The 20006-nt window shown below is 40.5% G+C and overlaps 2 protein-coding genes and 2 non-coding genes across 6 annotated transcripts; 1 reads left to right on the top strand and 3 right to left on the bottom strand.

The window, feature by feature from the left end:
* Window positions 1-1266: 1266 nt before the first annotated feature.
* eif3ba (eukaryotic translation initiation factor 3, subunit Ba) lies at window positions 1267-10242 on the bottom strand. The gene is made up of 19 exons (XM_044347429.1): window positions 10024-10242; window positions 7612-7804; window positions 7388-7507; window positions 7239-7296; window positions 6932-7060; window positions 6687-6844; window positions 6040-6171; window positions 5862-5928; window positions 5723-5769; window positions 5417-5627; window positions 5251-5323; window positions 5029-5151; window positions 4844-4922; window positions 4477-4615; window positions 4237-4362; window positions 3911-3988; window positions 3391-3499; window positions 3186-3298; window positions 1267-1835 (listed from the first exon to the last, which is right to left on the bottom strand). Exons 1-18 carry the CDS (start codon window positions 10121-10123, stop codon window positions 3198-3200), a joined length of 2043 nt encoding a protein of 680 aa, XP_044203364.1. The 5' UTR covers window positions 10124-10242; the 3' UTR covers window positions 1267-1835; window positions 3186-3197.
* Window positions 4103-4190, bottom strand: LOC122979868. The gene has a single exon (XR_006402946.1). It is a non-coding gene; the product is annotated as a small nucleolar RNA SNORD60 (small nucleolar RNA).
* LOC122979870 lies at window positions 4710-4791 on the bottom strand. Its single transcript, XR_006402948.1, has one exon. It is a non-coding gene; the product is annotated as a small nucleolar RNA SNORD60 (small nucleolar RNA).
* A 109-nt stretch (window positions 10243-10351) lies between the features above and the next one.
* Window positions 10352-19821, top strand: brat1 (BRCA1-associated ATM activator 1). 3 transcript variants are annotated; one of them, XM_044347428.1, is made up of 12 exons: window positions 10352-10820; window positions 11946-12094; window positions 12227-12374; window positions 13111-13582; window positions 13674-13781; window positions 13912-14003; window positions 14091-14194; window positions 14295-14484; window positions 14876-14949; window positions 16290-16374; window positions 16495-16781; window positions 17500-19821. In XM_044347428.1, the coding sequence occupies exons 1-12, from the start codon at window positions 10703-10705 to the stop codon at window positions 18406-18408; spliced, it is 2736 nt and encodes a 911-aa protein (XP_044203363.1). In that variant the 5' UTR covers window positions 10352-10702; the 3' UTR covers window positions 18409-19821. The 3 variants fall into 3 exon arrangements, with proteins under 3 accessions (XP_044203363.1, XP_044203362.1, XP_044203361.1); XM_044347427.1 differs by having other exon boundaries at window positions 13671-13781; window positions 14094-14194; XM_044347426.1 differs by having other exon boundaries at window positions 13671-13781.
* The last annotated feature ends 185 nt before the right edge of the window (window positions 19822-20006 follow it).

The following is a 20006-nucleotide window of genomic DNA, read 5'->3' as shown; positions in this document are numbered from 1 at the left end:
TCATTATTGTGCTATTTATTATATCCTGCAGAATTTCACACTGTAAATCATTTTCCATTTTTAGCAAATGATCTTGACAGTATTATATGAGCAGGATAGCAGCCCTAACTGGCAGTTAGAAATGGACTTCAAAAAAATGTAGGTTAATTCAAATTCACACCAATAAATGCTCATTGCTTATTTACTTGCCAGGTCAGGTACTTGTTCAGACCTGGATGTGTATTTATACACACGTTTACAATATAACGTCATCTAATCCTGTTGGCTTCTAATGTTCAATGTTTATTAAGAGTATGTCAGACACACAAACTCAGCTGTTACTTTTTGGGCTGTAGTTTGACATGTTTTTATTACACTCTATAAAGGTATTTGTTATTTTGTTCACTGCCAGACTGCCAAAGACTGATGGAATTTCACATATAACCCCTTAAAATCCACCTCCAATGTCTACAGGTTTTTCTTGCTCACTCAAAGTGCAAATTTGCACATTTTCACTTATTTTTTGGATCTAGACAGCTGTTAGGCTGTTTTTAAGAGTCTTCATTTGTCCTTTGGATGTAATATTTCATATGACTGTTATAAATTTTATTTATGACTTATAACTGCAGTGTTTCACTCTCACATTGTGATGTAAGTTGAGACATATTTTATGTTGTGTGTTTTATGTTTGTCTGTACTTGATGTTGTTGCCTATTTTGGCTACAACACTTAAAAAAAGATCATTTTGATCTCAATGAGTTTTGCCTGGTAAAATAAAAGGTTAATAAAATAAATGTTTTCTTTTGGATCACAATTACTTATATTTTTAATGATTGAGAGTTATCACTATTGCACCTAAAAGACCTGAAACATGATTAACTAAGAGATGTGAACGCTGTTTGGTCATTATATGTAATTCCTGATGAATTCAAATAATGTTCAATGAAGTATATAAAAACATAAATGACTTTTTCATGCTTGTGCATAGTCTGCATCTACCTTGACTTCTACTCAGCAAACTTATAAGATACAAAAGCATAATTTTGTTGAATTATGTGGATTTTTTCTATTGTTAGACTGGAACAAGGTGCTTTCAATGCATAAATGTAGATGACAAACGTGGTCCAGTATGGTCAAGAGATACGGCAACTATTGAATGCTGAAGAGATCATCGATGTGTGCGTCTGTGTATTTCGCTACATGGCTGTAATCATCTCATCATTGATCAGTCAGGGACAGCAGAAGAGATGCTTCCCTCTATGATAAAGAACCAAACACTAAGACAGATCCAGGTAGTACTGACTTTGAATGTTTATTTAAAGTTATTCCCACTGCGCACCCCCTCCCTGTGTGAAAGCCTAGTCTGAAAGGAGGAGGATACAGGCCACTATAGCGCCACATCAGCACATTTACTAACAAGGCTACTTGTTTCATCACAACACCTTTGCCCACCACTGGTATGGCACTCTGTGCTGCCCTGTGATAACACACTAGCATGGTGAGGCTATTTGAGAAACAACCCCCGGATACAGTTCCAATAAGAGATGGGGCTCAGATTAGAAACCGAGTGACTCCAATTAATCAATAGAAAAAAAGGAGGCAGTTTTACTAAATATCAAGTTCCACAGAGAAATAAAAATGGGGCGGATGGTAATGAGAGACAAAGAGAAAATATTTAATTGAAAGTATCGTCTCTTGTTCCTCAATGTGGCCGCTGATCCGCAAGGCGTGCTTTGATGATGTCACTAGGGTTGAATGTTGAGGCTCGAGATGAACCCCAAGATTCACAGCGTGGTCGTCGTCCTCCAATCAATGACACAGTTCTTCTCTCCTCCTTCCACACAAAAACGGATGGACTGAAAGAGAGAGAGAGAGGACGAGTTAAATACAGATTGAGGATGTGTGTGTGTGTGTGTGTCGTCTGAGTGCTAATAACACATTTTTAACCTTTTTCACACAAAATATGGGAAGAGATAATTATTCAGTCCAACTATGAGCCACGACATACAAGTCAACTTGAATGTACATTGTTCTATAATGAGACGAATGTATAAAATTTAAATGATTTGTACCTTTATATTGTGTAAAATCATGTTGAATATTGTTTTGTATCAAATAACTTTCAAACCACATTGTTATTAAAAACCAACATAATTTGTTCAAAGTAGATGAAACCTCCAGAAAAATGTCCAGTGAGTGGAAAAATTAAGAATTTTTTGTCAAAGGTTAATAATGAACCTTAAACCTACTTTAATGCATTACATTGGACATTTATTATTCATATGAAATTTTGCAGATGTTTGCCAAATCTTTGTATGTAAAGATCTGAAAAGGGGATTATTGATTTCAGCCATATGACCCAACCTTCATTTATCACTTTTTATTTGAATTAAACTACTGTTTGAATGTTGGAAAAATTTAAACATTTGATTGGCAATGATCTGACTGAATGATTTACAGTGTATAAGTGCAACAAGCTGAGCTTTGTGCTCCAGCAGGTGTCTCCTAAAAATGCACCGTCACTCTGATCTATTGTTGCCCTCAGTGCTGTAAACTAATCTATTGTTAAAACAAAATGGAGGAAACTAGTGAGCTGTGCTGACTGGAGAAGTGATGTGTGGAAGCACTTTGGATTTGGCACCATAGATGGAAGAACTGTGGATAAAGGTGAGTCTGTTTGCTGCCTTACAGAAAAACACAGCTTATCAGTCAGTCAGGCAGCCGGGCAGGAAACTGAACATTAATTCCACAACATAGTTTAGGATTAGGCTACGTGGGCTGAAAAATTTGAGTTGGTTATCATTAATTTAAACTTTTTTTCTGAAAAAGCGGCTGTCCTAATCATCAGCAAGAGGCACTGACGCACCAACAGTGGTTGTCAGGTTTCCAATTCACAATACAAGACAGATGCTGGTTGAAACCTTCTCATTTTCCCCTCATGTTGCTTTAATGATGCCAAAAGATGATGCAGATTATGCGGAATCGCTAATAATTGTGTATTTTTATACACACACACAAGAATAAATTCAGATGTTATACAATGAATTTGGCTTGTAAAGGACGACCCGAGTGTTACAGGATCTCATAATAGAGCACAGAGAGGATCAAACTGGCGGCAGACTACACAATAAAACACTACACAAAGTTGTTACAATCAATCCTAATTGTGTGCTGGAGCTATCAGACTGTCTGCGTGTGAGCGTCACCTGCGTAGGGGACTACAGATCTCCAAGGGGAATGATTTCTTCGTTGATAAAAAACTCAATGGTCTCCTCCTCCCAGTCGTCCACATTGCTGTCCAGATCATCAGTGTCCACTCCTGGATGACAGAAAGATAATGTCAGTGGTGTTCTTAATTCAAGATAAAGACTGTGGGGGGGGGGGGGATACAAAAGAGGAGGGGAGTCTCACCTCCTCTGAGCTCGAGGCGGAGGTCCTTCTGTTCCAAATAGGTCTGCTGCGCTGCCTCCCTGTAGAGGCGGTACTCCTCCATCATGGCCCTGCGCTTGTCCACCAGCTCCTACTCACACAGATAAAAAATGTTCAGCTTCGTAACAGACTAATTATGCTTCTGATATACAGCTTGTTGCATTTTTATTACTGAAATATATTAATCATCAAGTCTCAATAAATTATAAAAAAAAAACTGTCTCTATGGACACTGCAATTATGCTACAAAGTGATTTGAGAGCTTGTAAATCTCTTCACAAGAGACATTAAGATGACTGCACTCACAAATTAAACTGTGTTGCTAGCTTGTTTGATAAGCCTGAGGACAATTAGCAAAAAAATTGCACTAAAACGCACACAAATGAGGTAGCAGAAAGAGCCTAAATAGTTGTGAGAACACCATTCCTCAAAAACTCCACTATATTCAGGTCAAATATAGATGTGAACAGCCTGGATGAGTTAAAAAAAATATTAGTCTAACCTTAGAAGCCTTTGACTGGCTCAGACGATCCTTCTGCTCAAAGATCTTTGAGTATTTCTTAAGGTCCTTCTTGATCATCTGCAAAAGATGGAGGGATAGTTATTGGAAAGGAAGGTTGCACAGCCACAAATCAAATAACAAAGAACAATATCAAGTATGTGTTGTATGAACACACATGATTGTTGCAGCTGTGAGCCTCAGATCAGAGTTAGAATCAGGAACTGCAGTGCAGCTCTCATACGAGGTGTCAGAAAAGTTATTTAGTTTGTCATCACTGGCTCCACACACACACATATATATATATATATATATATATAAAATGGTACCTTGATCTGATCTACGCTGAGCAGGGTTGGAGGTCTTGGCCTCCAGAGCAGCTGACAGAAGCGATCCCTGTTGTTCTTCTGAAGAAGACGGCCTTGGAATGTCCACAGCCAGTATGCATTGTCCACCTACACACATAAAATAAAAGTGGAGGAAAGATGTGAGCGAAGGACAGGACGAGCTCAGCATGAATTTGCACATGGAACAGTCGAGTATCGCCGGTATCGCGGCGCGGCACGAACCTTGTGGCTCCACCAGGAGACGGAGGTGACGACGTAGCGACCGGTCGGATCCCACTCCACGTCAGAGGCCATGTAGTGCTCGGCTATGTTCATCATGGTGCAGTCTGATGTGTCCACAAAGGCAAGAGCTCCGTTCATACTGCACACAGGGAGAGAGAGAGGAAAAAAAGGAGAAGGTTATACACACATGAAGGCGTTCAGACACACACACAACTGCAAATGTGTAACACTGTGAGCCTCAGATCAGAGTTAGAATCAGGAGCTAAGCTCTCATACGAGGTGTCAGAAAAGTTATTTAGTTTGTCATCAGTGGCTTCTTGTGTCCTTCACTCTCTCACACACACATACACAGATAAATAAAACTGACCTCCTGAGTCCAGCCAGCACTAAGAACTGTCCCTGGGGGCTCCAGAAGATGCTGTTGGCCTGCTGCTTGTCAAACATCTCTGTAGAAGACAAAGTGTCACATTCAGTTGAGGTATACAGATGCCAAGATGGTTTGAGAGACACAAGATGTATTAATTAGAGAATACGTCTGTCTGATCGACTTACTGATGAGCTCGATCTTGCCGTTGTTTTTGACATGATAGAAGGAGGCGTTGATTCGGGGAGACTCTCCGTGGAGGACAGCAAACTTGCTGCCGTTGGGTTCCCATGCAAACGCAATGATGCTTTCTGGAAAAACAAAGACAACAGATAATAGATGAGTTTCTTTCTTGTTTCTATGGGAAACAATCAGTTACTTTGTGTGTATGTGCATATATATGTTCTTACCCTTCATCTCCACCACATCAACAGGAACCTGCTTCTCTCTCATGCGGAAGATTTCAAAGTTGGTGACCACACCCTGAAAAAGACAGAAAACTACATTTAGCATTTGATTTTTTTTTGCCACAGCAGGTCTCTGCTAGTTTCCCCGTCTTCATCTCCCTCGGCGTACCTGCGTTCCTTTAGGAGTCCTGTCCACTTTCACGCAGAGATAATCTCCATTTCTCTGCCAGTGCAGTTTGCAGTCAACAACGTTGAACAGATTGCGGACCCGGATCTCTTGGCGGGAAGGCAACTGCATCAGAGTCACTCTGGCTGGGATGTCTTTGTCCTCAGGTACCCAGAATGCTATGATGTTGTCACCAGGAGACCATGAGAAGTCCCTGTAGACACAAAGAGATACTGGTCAAAATCTCCATACTGAGCAGTGACACTACAGAAGACATATAATGAAGAGAAAACCACAAAGGACTCTTACTTGATTCCAGTAATCTTGAGACTCTTCTTGTCGAGCAGGCCCATAGACTAAAAGCAGCAAAAGCACAGTTTTAGTGTCACTTGAACACTTTATATAAATATAATTGCATGTTTTTTTTTTTTTGGTTAAATCATCTTACTGGAGTCTCGTAGATGCTCAGCGTGTCTGGAGTCATCCTAGCAAAGAACTTCCCATCGTGGCTCCATCTGAAAACAAATTTGAACCATTATAAACACATTCAAACACCGCAGGAGAAACGAACGTGAAAACGACATTGCAGTGAAAGAGATTTTAGACGACGAACAAAGTGTACTGACTTGAATATGGGCCAGTGTGCGGAGCTCTCGCAGTGGAAGCCTCTCTTCTTCTGTCCGGTCAGAATGTCCCAGATGATGATGGCCTGTGGGTCCTCCTTGGTGTCCATCAGTGGGCTGAAGGTCACAACATACCTGGAAGACATCACGACAGTTCAGATAATGCACATTTCATCTAACGATATCCGTCACTTAGACCACTTCTGTATGTCTTCAGGATACTTTTTCTGTACATGTAATACCCTTGTCATGCCCATAAAAACACAAAATACAAGAAGATATAATGCAATGTTATTTATTTCTATCAAATAGCTAATAAATGTTTCTAAAGTGGACAAGAGCTGCAACAATTTGTTGATTAATCAATTATTTATCGTTAGAAAATTAATCGCCAACTATTTTCATAATGGATTAATCATTGAGTCATTTTTAAAGAAAAAATGCTTAAATTATTTGTTTCCAGCTTCTGAAATATGACCATATTCTGGTTTCTTTAGTTTTCTATGAAAGTAAACTGTAAATGTCAACATTTCAGGTTGCATCTTGGGCTTTGGGAAACAATTTCTGACATTCTGTAGACCAAACAACTAATCCAGAGAATAACTGACAGATTAATGGATTGTTGTAGCAGTTACAGCATCATTGATTACCTCTCACATGGTGAGAAGTCGATGAGTGACACTCCCTGATGGCTGAACCTCTGAATCTGCTTGAACTTCTCGCCACCCCACAACGCGATGCCACGCTGATGGAAGGTGGCCAGGTAGGTGCCTTTGGGAGACCAGCGCACGTATGTCTCTGTCCAGCGCTGCAGGGAAAACACAGAAACTTAGTTAGTCTGCAACCAATACTGTTCAATTATATTTAATAAAGACCTATAAGTCCAATGTCTTACTGCTCTCTCTTCAGCTGTGATTGGCTCTTTAGCATCATTGGAGAAAATGGCTGTCCTCTCTCCAGCTTCGTAGATCACACTGTACTGGTCACGACAGTCTGGATCCTCGATCCAATGGCGCATATTACCCTGGACAGACAAACATACAGAGTTAATAGAGGCTACAACATATGAGTTGTACTGCTGATAACTGATAGTGAATTTTGTGGGGTTATATGGGGTCGAAACCAAATTCATGGAGCACAATCAGCATGTTTAGTAACTATTTAAGATGACGATAACAGGGGTGGTGACCATGAACACTCACAAAGTCTTTGAAAGGCTGCTTCTCTGGAGTTTCCCACTCATCACTGATGTTCATGTACCTGCGAAAAATTAGCAAAAAAAATGACTCTTCCTGTCTCACAAACATACAATCTTCGCATCTGTCACGTTTGTTAGATATTGCACACTTACTTGTCAAAGTCGGTGAAGAGGTTGACCCTGAAAGTATGCTGTTTGTCGAGTTTGTACCCATCTGCGTTTTTCACTGCCTCCAGGGCCTGGGTGGGAGCAGCATACTCCAAGAAGATGTATCTGCATTAAAAATTTAGTTTGTTTTACATCTTAAATTAAACAATAAAAAGGAGTAAGCAGACACGAAAGAGACAAAATGCGTCTGTGATACAACAGGATCATACCCTTTGGTCAGGCCATCAGCCTCGGGATAGAACTCAGTGGTGATTTTGCCGAACTTGGAAAAGATCTTGTGTATGACGTTCTTGAGCTTTTCCAAACGTTCTGGTCCCACCTGGGGGACGTTGTCCACCACCACCACCGAGTCTATGCCGTCAGCCTCCTGGGGCTTCTCCCTCAGGATGTCATCCAGAAGCTCTGCAAAGAGGAGAAAGGAGGGCAGGAAAAAATCAGAAAGGCCAACAGCAACATTGGTCACTTATCTGATATGTATGTTAGCCTGTAATTCCTTATACATTTTCATGTCCCTATGACTCCCAATTCTTACTGTCTTCAGGATTTGAATGATTTTAATGGAAGGTATCGCATTTTTTCTGTCAAAATCTCATCCCAGCAGTGGTACACTATGATAAAAATAGTCACTCATAGCTAAATTAGCTCAAATTTAAAAAGTGAATGATAATTTGTACCCAATCACCAGTTTATAAAGGTACACCTGGCTGATAATAATGCAGTTTAATACATGAACTCCTTACTTTAATAAGGTTAAAATGTTCAGGTTTTGTTGAAACTATTTTAGAGAGGAACTGATTCAACTTTATAGTGATTTCGGAGGCTGTAGATTGTGGTGCCGTTGAAATGTTCTACATTATAGAGAGAGGTGTTTCTAATGTTTAGTCCTGCCTCTCTGATAAAAATGGGATTGACAAAAAAGCAGAAATACATCTCAGTGTAATATAATTCAGTTCAACAGCACCATAAAATACAGCCGCCAAAATGACCATAAAGTTGACTCAACACCCCAATAAAAACAGTCTCAACAAAAACTGCACATTATAACCATGAAGGCAGGATTTGTTGCAGGGCTGATGTGTAAGACTGCATTCATTTTTAGCTAAATGACCTAATAAACTGCCAGCGGAGTATTAAAGTCCACCTCAACTCAAAAATGAGTGTTGCTTTTTGTTCCTTCAGTTGAATGTTTGAGCTTCACTGTGCAGAATGACGCATGTGCAGAGTTTGACACTAGAAAGCTGTTTTCACATTCATCTGCTGAAGGAGGAAAGTTTCTCTGCGCTCACCTTAAATCTGAGTTAAAGGTGTGTACCTACGAGCATATGTGACATCATAACTAGTCTGCCAATTGTGGTCCAGAAAGGAAATTAAAGGACAAGTTCACAATTTTTCAAGTCTGTCTTAAAACAACAGTCAGGTGCCCAAATGAACACTGAAAGAGGGGTTTCCTCGCTGTAATCATTCCTCCTGTTCATACCGGCAATTAAAAGATCCCTTTTAAATGTGTTTTCAATGTGAGTGAAGGGGACAAAATAGTCTCATCAAGTTGATATCTACCACATTTAAAATATTTTTAGTTTCAAATTCCCTGTTTGTGTTTCCCTGTTGAGCTGCAGTGGAAGTATAATAACAAAAAGAGGGACTTTGGCACTAAAAAGACTGTAATGTTGAAAGATATCTATTTGATTTGACTTATTTGGACAGCTGAAGCTTCATATTAGCTTAACATAAACTGTTAAGTGCATTATCAAGGGATCTTCTACTGATCAGTATGAGAGGAGGAATGATTACACCAAGAAAAACCTATTTCAATGTTTCGTTTGGGCTCCTGGCTGTTGTGTTAAGACTAGTTTGAAAAACTGTGAACCCGTCCTTTAAGGATTTTAACTAGATGTATTTAACTTTTCTGTGGGAAAACCCCCCCCAAAACATATCAACCTTTTTTTTTCTTTTTTTAACAGCAGATTATTTTTGTATATCCTAAAATCATGTCCTGAGGGGATCATTAAGCATTTACTCCTCCTGCTGGGAAATTTCCAGAAATCCTAGATGTCTGTTTAGGAGAGTACTGATACAAAATATCAACAAAGCAGCCTATTAAAGTGGAGCATTATAGTGAAAGTCGTGCCATTTGTAACTGTTACACGTTTTATCTGCAGAGCTGAGAGCTTTATGCAGCCAACTCCCCTTCTTAACTCTGGTTAACAGCTGCTTCATGCAAAACCACAGACTGCAGGTTTCACCGGCTCTAATAATCCAAACAGAACCATGAAAATGTTTTCTGTTAGCTGATCCTCTCTGGTTAGCTGTTGAAACTGTCTAAATGACAGCGACAAGGCCACCGTGAGTGTCTGTCTGGGTGAGGCTTCAGGAGGCGTGATGATAAAACCGTTAATATGATCTGATGTTAGGGATACTTAGAAGGAAAATTGTCGTGTTATTGTTAAATTTCTACAAATTACACCTTGACATCTAGATATGTGTGCCTAACAACTATTAATTACTAAGTTCCGGAGGGCAAAATGACAAGCTAGCTAGCTGGCTAGCTTTATAGCATCCGTGGTACCGCCGCCCGTTAGCTGCAGGCCTTGAAAGCCGGCGGTTTTCCTGCTGCCGCTCACCCTCATCCTCGATGTCATCCACGAAGTCCTCCGGGTCGCTGAAGGAGGGCTCCTCCTCTTCGTACTCGGGGTCATCCACCATATCCACCGTATCTTGCATTTAACAGGACTACGAGACGGATTTCTCGCTACAACGGAGCAAAATTGAAAAAATTGAGAGGCTGACGGTCCTCGGCCGGTGCGGCACCATGTGCGATTACGTGAAAAATGGACGATGCAACGGAAACGTAACACCGGAACCTGCTCGCAGACGAGTGAAGCGCTGCGGCGGAACGTTAAAGTTGTAGAACATAGGGACCGGAAGTACACTGGGTCTGCACGTACAGTTTATCTTATCCAAGCAGTTGTAGATCAGTAAACGGTGCAGCCGCCTTTTTATGACCCCCAAATGTTTCACTGAAAGAAGAAAGACGAGGGAAGTCAGACGCCGGTAGATGCGAAACAATTTCCCGCGAGATTGACGTTTAGAAAAACTACAAGGAAAAAAATACATTTTGTTTTACAGCTAGCCAAATCATGTACGTCAGTTACACATCATTTGGTTTGTAGCTAAATGTCCTTAAATGTAAGTTAGTGTTAGCCATGTAGGCTTCAATGTAACACTTTAGTAGTAAAGTTATCAGTGACATATCTGCTGTAAACCAGCCTGAGAGCTCATTGACACACACACGTTAACAGCATGGACCGAGAGTGTGTGTCGCTGCTGCCCCGTGTCTGTGAGGTGCTGGCGGACTCCGGGAAGTCTCTGCCCGATGACACCAGCCTGGAGAAGCTGCTGGACTGGTTCACCGAGGCTGGTTAGTACTGAACCTGGTGGGATAGTTTGGTCAGCTTTCATCCGTCCTTCATCCTCCTCTGGCTGCTCTTCTCCCTCCTCTCTCTCTCTCTCTCTGACTTCTCAAGAGTTTACAAGTGTGAGCTTTTGTTTTCCATATTTCTTCAGAGACCAACTGTAGCTACAGTCGATCAGGTGAACTGTAAACTCTAAACTAGATAATAGTTAGATCACTAACTGGGTAAAGCAGATAAATGCAAAATCTTAGACTTTTATAGGCTCCAAAGGCTCAAGTTTCATGATGCAGCAAATACTTTAATTATTTGCTGCTTTGTTTGGGAATAAAAGCCACTAAAGTGAAATAGGGCTGCAACTAACAATTATGTGCGTAACTAATTTAGAACTGCAAAGATTAGTCAATTGATAGAATAGAAAATTTATCTGTCACTGTTTTGATAACTGATGAATCGGTTTAGTTATTTCTCTAAGCGAAAGTGCCAAACGTTTGCTGGTGTCAGCTTCTCAGCTGTGATGATTTAATGCTTTGCGGTTTTAATTATTAGAGCCTTGTAAAGCACTTTGAATTGCCTTGTTGTTGAAATGTGCTATACAAATAAACTTGCCTTGCCTTTGTTAGACATGACAGTAAACAGAAAATCTTTTGGTTATGGACTGTTGATCCGACAAAACAAGACATCTGAAGACGTCACCTTTGACTCTGGAAAATTATGAGAAAATAATCATTAGTTGCAGCCCTAAACTAGTTTACCTGCTGATTATTTCCTTGATTAATCAGTTTGTCCATAAAATGTCATAAAACAGTGGGAAATGCCCATCACAGTTTCCCAGAGCTCATATTCAAATTGCTACAACAGTCCAAAAAAACCTAACATATTAAGTATGGTATCATATAAGACATATAAGACAGACATTTGAGAAACTGTAACAAATTAATATTTGGCATTTTTGCTTGAAAAGTTACTAGCATGGCGATGATTAGTCGATTAATGGATTAGTTGAATTGCTCTTGAGACACATTTCTGCCAGTTGAATGATATATGAGATAATGCACAGCTCAATCTTGCCGCTGTTTATCGTTGCGAGTTAATCTGTACCACTCTCTCATATATCTTCTCTCCTCTTGAAGGGGGATCTTTGCTGGAGACCTGCCCATGTCTGTTTGACTTCATATCCACTGTGATCAACAACACAGATTCAGACCCCAGCGTCCTCTCCTTCACTCTCAGACTCTCCGGCTTAATGGCTGCCGCTGAGGACGGCTTCAAAATGCTTCAGGTAGAGCTCATGACACCTTGTACTGCACCTTTACTAAATTTCAATCACTAAACATCCGAAAGCCAACCAACGCTGACTATCAATTGTTAAGCACTGAGTACATAACCCGACTGTGGTGATGTCCTCCTGCAGGAGTGCTCAGTTCTGGATCTGGTCTTCAATGTTCAGCGCTGGCAGGAAGCAGGGCTCTGGGAGGATCCTTGTATACGGATTGGCTGGATCTTGGGCTTAAGGAGCACGCTGCAGCACCCAAAGGCTCTCAGTTTCTTTGTAGAATCAGGTGACCTTTTCATTTAGGAAATGAGACCAACTCTACTAACACTTTGTATCATTAAAAAGAAAATTTGATGAGAGGGAGGCAACAAATATCAAGGAATAAAGATGTATTATAGGTCCTAATTCATAGTTCAAACTGGGAATTTTACCATTTCATGACTTTTTTCCACTTAAAACAAAACTATGTAACTTTTACAAAAAGTAAATTCTTTCTCATAAAAAACAAAAGTTAGATTTCTAAGCAGTAAAATAATATACCAAACCCACACATGCTTTTGTTTTGGCTGCTAAATCCTACTTTTTGTAAATAAAGATGTTGCCATAAGCCTGTCGAGGAACGTCACAACAGTAGAACCAAAAGTAAATTAATTTCATCTTATTTGAAGACATATTTCCATCCTCTCTGTCCTGGTCTTGTGTTAAAGTTTGTTCCCCTTCAAATAGCGTTTCCCTCCCGTTATATAAGTGCGGTACTCTCGCTGCTCAGATATCAACATAATTAAATGCGCCAGCGTCCTGTAATTACCACTTGTGGCAGCAGGTGTCGCTGTTTTTAGTGTTCAGCAAAAGTTACATAGTCTCACTTTAAACCTTTATTAACAAATGATTTTCAACATTACACAATATGCAATATAAATACAAAACGAAAACTAACAAACACACCCAGAAAACCCTGTGTCATTCCCATTTTCATGATTTTAATTCTGATTCACATCTGTCTTTTGTTTTTATCTTTCCAGATTTCATTAAGCCTCTTCTACAACTTCAGACAGACACAAGTCTGTTTGTTGCGTCAGCCGCCAATCAAATGCTCGCCCACATCCTGCTCTTCTTTCAACCTGTCTCACCTGCACGATGTAACGGGATTGATAAAAAAGACGAGTATGCAGAACGGACATATGGTGGTATCAAAGAACCCATTACTCTGGACCCAGAACACCCAGCCCTCACCATGGAAACCAGCACCAAGTACACTGCTGTTGTCATGGCGATTTCAGAATACCTAAAGGAGTCACTGGTGCCCAAAGAAAACACACAGCTCCATCAGAGTCTGCAGATCCTCAAACTGCTGGCTCTGCTCCTCGCCCAGGCCAGGCCTCCCCTCCGGGACACGCTGCTCCAGACAGTCGCCGACTCTCTGGAGCAACTGGCGACAGCAGGCTACAGTCAGCTCACACTACCGCTGATGGACGTCATTCTGGCTGCAAACAGGTACGCCGTATCTCACAATCTGTACAACATAAGACACCCTCGGTCCTTATAATGAGCATTTTCAGTGTTAAAACTCTCTCCATGTTAGCAGCTCCGGCACCGATGAACGTGTCGCCCATCTTCTCTCGTCCATGTTGAACATCAACAAACCTGCCGACCTCATTCACGCTGCAGCTGCTTTTCTCCGCAGAGGCCGTCTGTAAGCATCCCTTCACCACTGCAAGTTCTGTCTGCAGAGATTTTGTTTTCTGTTAACAGGAAGTTTTAGCAAACTAGTATTTATTTACAAATTCCCATGTGTGCTCATTTCTTCTTCTTCCTCTGTTCAGGGACACTGTCCACACAGCTCAGGCTGTGAGGATGCTGCTGTTACCCCTCAACATTATTACTGGTCAGACTCTACTGGGCACAGACACTGCAGGTAACACACACAGATCTACACATTGAAAAAGTAAGAAATCTCTTATTTAGCATCTTTTATAAGTAAATATATTCTTTGTTCCTACAGCAGATGAACATCGGTTTTTAATGGTGGAGCAGCTGAAGAATAAAACTTCCTGCATCTCCATGATCTGTATCTGTCTGACAAACACACCACAGATCACACTCATGGTAAGAAAGTAAGGAAAACAGAAATGAGGTGTATTTCTTATGAATGGTCAAACATGAACCTCTCCTTCTCTCTCTCTCTCTCCTTCTCTCTTTCCTTCAGCCTCCTGACGTCCTCCTCACGTGTCCTCCAGTTTCTGTCGTCCTTGCAGTTCTGTCACTGTTAAGGATTTGCAGCGGTGACTCTTCCTCTTCATCCACCGGCTGCAGAGAAGTTTACAGGAATGTGATAGGCAGCGGCAAGGTTCAGAAATGTGCTCTAGAGGCTTTGACAGCTCTCGGCAGCAGCCCAGGTAAACCTGTGTGTTCATGTGGGATGATATAAATAGAAAGAGAAGTCCTCTTTCCTTCCCAAAGCACTTCTCCTGAACTTTGATGGAGAACAGAATGGAAAAAACAGTACTTGCAAATAAAGTAGATGGTGAATTATATGTGACATTGTTTGCTTCATCAGGGCATTATCAAAGATTAAAAGACACTTCTGTGGTACTGAATACAAGTATTAAAGTAAATTTATCATAATTAAATAAAATATTAATAGGCCTAAATGATGTGTAAGCCACTCCAACAAAATAGAAGAAAGTAAGTAAAATTAAAAAATGAATATTATTTTATATATTTGGGTGACTGTTGTAAAGGTGTAACAGGATGAAACACGTAGCTTCCATCTTGTGTTTGTTTCAGGAGCGAAGGACAAGATGAAAGAGGTGTTCATGGTTCTGATACAATATCTGGACAATCCTGATTCTGACCCCACTGTAAGTTATGTGTGTGTTTGTGTCCATGAATACTTGAATACAATATATTTTATTTTATTTTATTTTATTTTGTCACTGACATTCTAGCAGAAGACGCCATCACTCACTGATTGTCCTTCTCTTCATGTTCAAAGAGATTTTTAAGGGTTTTAAGTCGAAATAGTCTGAGAGAAAAAAACGTAGTATTACAAAAGAAAAAGTCAAATATTTTGAGGAATCGTAATATTTTTAGGAAAAAAAATTATAATATTGCAGGAAAAAGTAAAACTAAAAATTTTGAGGAAAAAAGGTTTTGAGAAAAAGTCATAATATTATTAGAAAAAACTTCTTTATCTTTAGTTTTAGACCTTTTTAGAGATACATACTCTCATGTGAAGAGGCTCTACTGTATATTTGAGAGTGGAACAGTGATACAACAAAATAATCTTTACTAAAGGTCCACTTACCAGCCTCTTCCAGACCTTTCAACCACATCTCACGGCCTCCATCAGTGAATGTAGTCTGCTCAGTTGTCATCATGTTACCTAAAGACTGTACATACTGTATATACAAGAGCTGAAACAGTTAGTCCATTAATGATTGACAGAAAATGAATCAACATTTTGATAATCAATTAATGTCTTTTTTTAACGAAACAATACCAAAAATTTGCTGGTTTAAGCTTCTGTAACATAAGAATTTACTACTTTTCTCAGTTTGATATAATTATGAATCTCTTGATGTCACTTTGGGGGCTGAAAAATTGTGACAGACATTGTTTTGAAATTTCTGACATTACACAGACATTAACGACTAATTGATAATGAAAATAAGTTTTGCTAGTATAGAACTAGTATTCAGCAATCAGTTTTTATTTCTCACATATCTCCCAGAAAACTTCAGGTCTGCTGCAACTCTCATTCTTATTCTAGTCTTATTCTATTTTAGCTTTTTTACATTTAACTCTTAAATTCTATTTAAATGTAATAAAATCAAATATTTAAATGATTTTACATTTTGTCTTAATGCCTTTTATATTTCATGTGAAGCACTTTGAATTGCCTTGTTGCTTGAACAGTGTGATACAAATAAACTCCCCTTGCCCTCGTCCTGTGGCAGGAAGTGGTGAAGTGTCTCACTATGTGTGTCACCATGCTTTGGATTTTTCACTGTGTGTATCAAACTGTCTCAGTGTCTCACTTTGCCTGCTCCACATAAAGTCACACAGTCACAGCGATGAAGTGATTACAGTCTGATTACTAGCCTAGTGGGTTTAGAAACGTTAGCTAAAAGAACTGTGACTCATGATATATATTGTGTGTTTGTTTTTTTAAATCTTTGAACATGTTTCTGTTTCTCAGGTGATTCACAAGTCCTACAAGGCCTTAATAAAGTGGATGAGTGTTTGCGCAGACGTCTCCTCTATAACAGACCAGCTCAGGCAAGGTAATGTACACCGACAGCCTCCTTATAGAAGCTCATAAATACTCTTCTGTGTGATGAATCCACATAGTGAACACACCCTGCTGTGTTAATAACATTATACTGTATCTAAACCCTTACTAGATCTCATCAGGGTTGTGCAGAAACGTGTGTGTGACATGCGTTGGGAGGTGAGAGACTCAACCTTGGAGTTTTTGGGACAGCTGGCAGGTGTGCATGTCTTCTTGAAGTCAGCTGAGGAGGAGTCATGCAGGGCATCTGAGGCGCTGCTGGGTGGCTGCTGTACCAATCCTCTCCTCAAAGAGGCGCTGCAGGATCCTGAGAGTTATGTGAGAGCCAGCGCCACCTCTGCACTGGCACAGACGCTGGCACACAGCTGGCAGCAGGGGGCAGCGCTCACTCAGGAGCAGGTAGGCAGAAAAAAACCGTTGGCGTCTCTGCAGGGGAAGAACTTTGCTGTCATATAGACAATATCTGAGTTTGGTTCCTCTGCTTCCACTTGTGTTAGATTTTGGATGATTTTACATAAACTGCTTCTTCCTTTCTACTTTTTCATATGTTTTTGTCGTGTCCAACCTTCCGTACATACTGGGTTTTCATATTTTCCATGTAGTCATAGGTATTGCTGATCCATAGCTTCATTTAAGTCCAATTTTGAGGAAATTAGATACACTACTTTATCTATATATTCAATGTATCATGTCTTGTAATAGTTATAAAGTGGGTTTTGATTTGCTGGATTTGAACATATCCAACCTACAAGTTCAATTTAAAGGCTCTACACCCCCACAGGTGTTATTTTACCTGATTAGACCTCTTCTCAAGACTGTGTGGGAATTTGTAGACTGAGCTTGATTGACATCTTCCTCTTGCACATATTAAGATGGAACAAACTTAAACCATTATGATTGTAATTGGTACGGAGAGGAAGGTGTTGTCATGTAATTCCCAGTGTACTCTACCCAACTTCAACCTGTGCAGAGGACAAATCAGACAGAATGAAGTGAGGAATTCAGTGTTTGTGTTGGGCCTTTAAAGATAAAATGGCGGCACAATGTTTTCGGCTGCTACATAAATTAATGTTGACTTTTATTCATTAATAATCATTTTTGTCTGTTTCTCTGTCAGACTGAAATCGTGAGCCGGCTGCTGGAAATTCTCTCTGAGGACACAGAGGGCTTCGCCAGGCGGGCGGTCGTACAGTACTTCATCGCCTGGTTCTCTTCACGCTCCTCACACACGCCTCCGTCGTCGTCTCTCCTCATGAACTCTGTGCGCTCCGTCCTCTCGAAAGGCAGCGTCGATCTGGACTGGGAGGTCAAGGTTCACACGCTGCAGCTTGCTGAGCTGCTGCTGGACGAAGCCTTCTCCGGTCACCGGGGTTACAAGAAGAGTTCAGACACAGATCTTGCTTCTCTACACCCCTATGCTGTGGTGTCTGACCAGGCCTACACACTTCACACACACAGTCTTCAACGGACAAACATGGAGGGTTCAGATTCAGCCGGCGTGTTGAGCAATCTGGTCGAGCAGGGAGTCCTCTCAGCGTTGTTGAGCGGTCTGGTTGACTGCGATAGACCTGTGGGTCTGAAGGCCTGTCGACTCCTGATAACACTCAGAGAGACAGTCTGCCCCCTGTCGCAAGGGGCCGAGGATGCAACTTCTCCCATGGCAACAGTCGCCAGAGTGTCATGTGAGCTTCCTGGATGGGGTTGGGGCCAGGAGATCAGAAAGATACTGGAGAGAAAGAAGTACAATCAGACAAAAGAGGCAGACATCGCTGCCTGCACAGGCGAAGTTGACTCTGGAGAGGCAGAAGAGGAGGGTGAGAGCGATAGAGGCAATGGTGTGTGTGTCAGTGTGTGTGAGGTGTTGAGGTCTCTGGGGTTAGACGAGAGGCTGGACGTTCTCACTCAAAGCAGTGACCACGTCCACAACTCCCTCCTCTCTCTGCTGCAGGACATACTGACCGCTAGTGCCGCTCACACACATCCAGACACAGAAGAAGGGCAAGAGGTCATAGTGGACTGTTACTGACACACACACACACACTTTTTTATAAGAAAAATCTTTTGTTTCTCAGGTAATTTACTGTAAATCGATATGCAGTGAAAAGCGGTTTCTGCCTCACAAAACTATTCTGTGAGTAGAGCAACATGTTTGTTTGTCATCAGTAACAAACACTACACTGTTCAATCAGGGTTCATACTATACGACTTTATGCTATTTTGGTATTTTTGATACATACATGTGCGAGGGGGTACCCTAAAATCTGCAGAAGTCATCAACGGCACTGGAGTAGGTTGTAGTTATGGGTTTTGCTGTTGCAGCATGTTCCTACAGCTTGCTGAAACTAAAATTGGGAAGAAATCCATGAAGAATTGCAGCCGGCTCTGGACACAGTTACGAAATATGACTACAGGAAATGTTTCTGAGAGTGGGAGATGTGCTGAGACATGATTTATAATGTTTTATTTAACAATTCTGGGAACTTTTAGATCCGCCCTCGTATGTGGTGATGGATAGTTCTGTCTGTGTTGTTTTGGGAAGCCACATGATCTGGACTCTGGGGCTGAGTGATGTCAACATTTTTGCACTGTGAACACACAATATGATCACCATTTATTGGCTGAAAGAAATTAATCAATGAAAAGGCCATCTGATTAAAACCTCATCATTAAATAAAATTAAAAAGCAAGATGTTTGTTTGCTTTTTCATGATATAATGAAGAAAAAGCAAACAATATACTGAGGATGATTAAATGATCAAGACCAGTTATACTCCAGTTGTCTTTACTTCCAGCAGAGGGCAGCCACAACTCGACAGTCGAGTTCTGCTGTGTTCTAAAACTGGAATCTGACCATACTGACCCGACCTGATCCAGCACTGAATCCAACTGGAAACCCAAAGCTGTATTTCTCCATTACTGACCGTTAGCTTGCCAGACTAATGCAGCTTATTGGCTCTTTCTACTGGGCTTCCACGCATGGATGCGGACGTTTGGCACAGTTACACACTGGCACGCAAAGCAATAGCAGCACAATAGCAGCAGCAGCAGCTTTTGTCTGATCAGCAGGTGTAGCTGGTGTATTCAGTAAAACCCAAACACATCTGTTCTGTCAGATGCAGATGAGACGGACAAACTGACAAATGCAGCTGAAACATGTCAACAGCCTCTCGAGACGGAGAAAAATAGACTTTTTTTCTTCAAAAAATGTATAAATTACATTTGAAATTCACCAAAACTGAACTCAACCAAAACCACATTCTTTGGTTTGTGAGTAAAGGTTCTGCTACTCGACACAATTCCTGACAAACTCTTTCTCACATGATCATGTCCTGACCAGTAGCAACGTTGTTGTTCATTTCTACTGAGATCTAAAACTTTGTCTATCTGTTTCTCTATACATAAATTAATTGTTATGAATAAATATACAATTTAAATGAAATTGTTTTGAATTTTTTACCTGTCTAGATTTTGGTTTGTTTCCATTTTGTCACTTTTAAGACAGAATTGCAATAAACCTTTTTTGTATATGTATTTTTTATTTGGATTTGATAATAAATTCATCATATTTATGTTATTTCAAATCATGCAACTTAAATAACACTATTAACAATATATTTCTCACCT

This window comes from Thunnus albacares, chromosome 3 (assembly GCF_914725855.1).
Source record: "Thunnus albacares chromosome 3, fThuAlb1.1, whole genome shotgun sequence".
NCBI classification, from domain to species: Eukaryota; Metazoa; Chordata; class Actinopteri; order Scombriformes; family Scombridae; genus Thunnus; species Thunnus albacares.
Note: the sequence above shows the minus strand (reverse complement) of the source record. Positions and strands in the feature narration are given on the sequence as shown.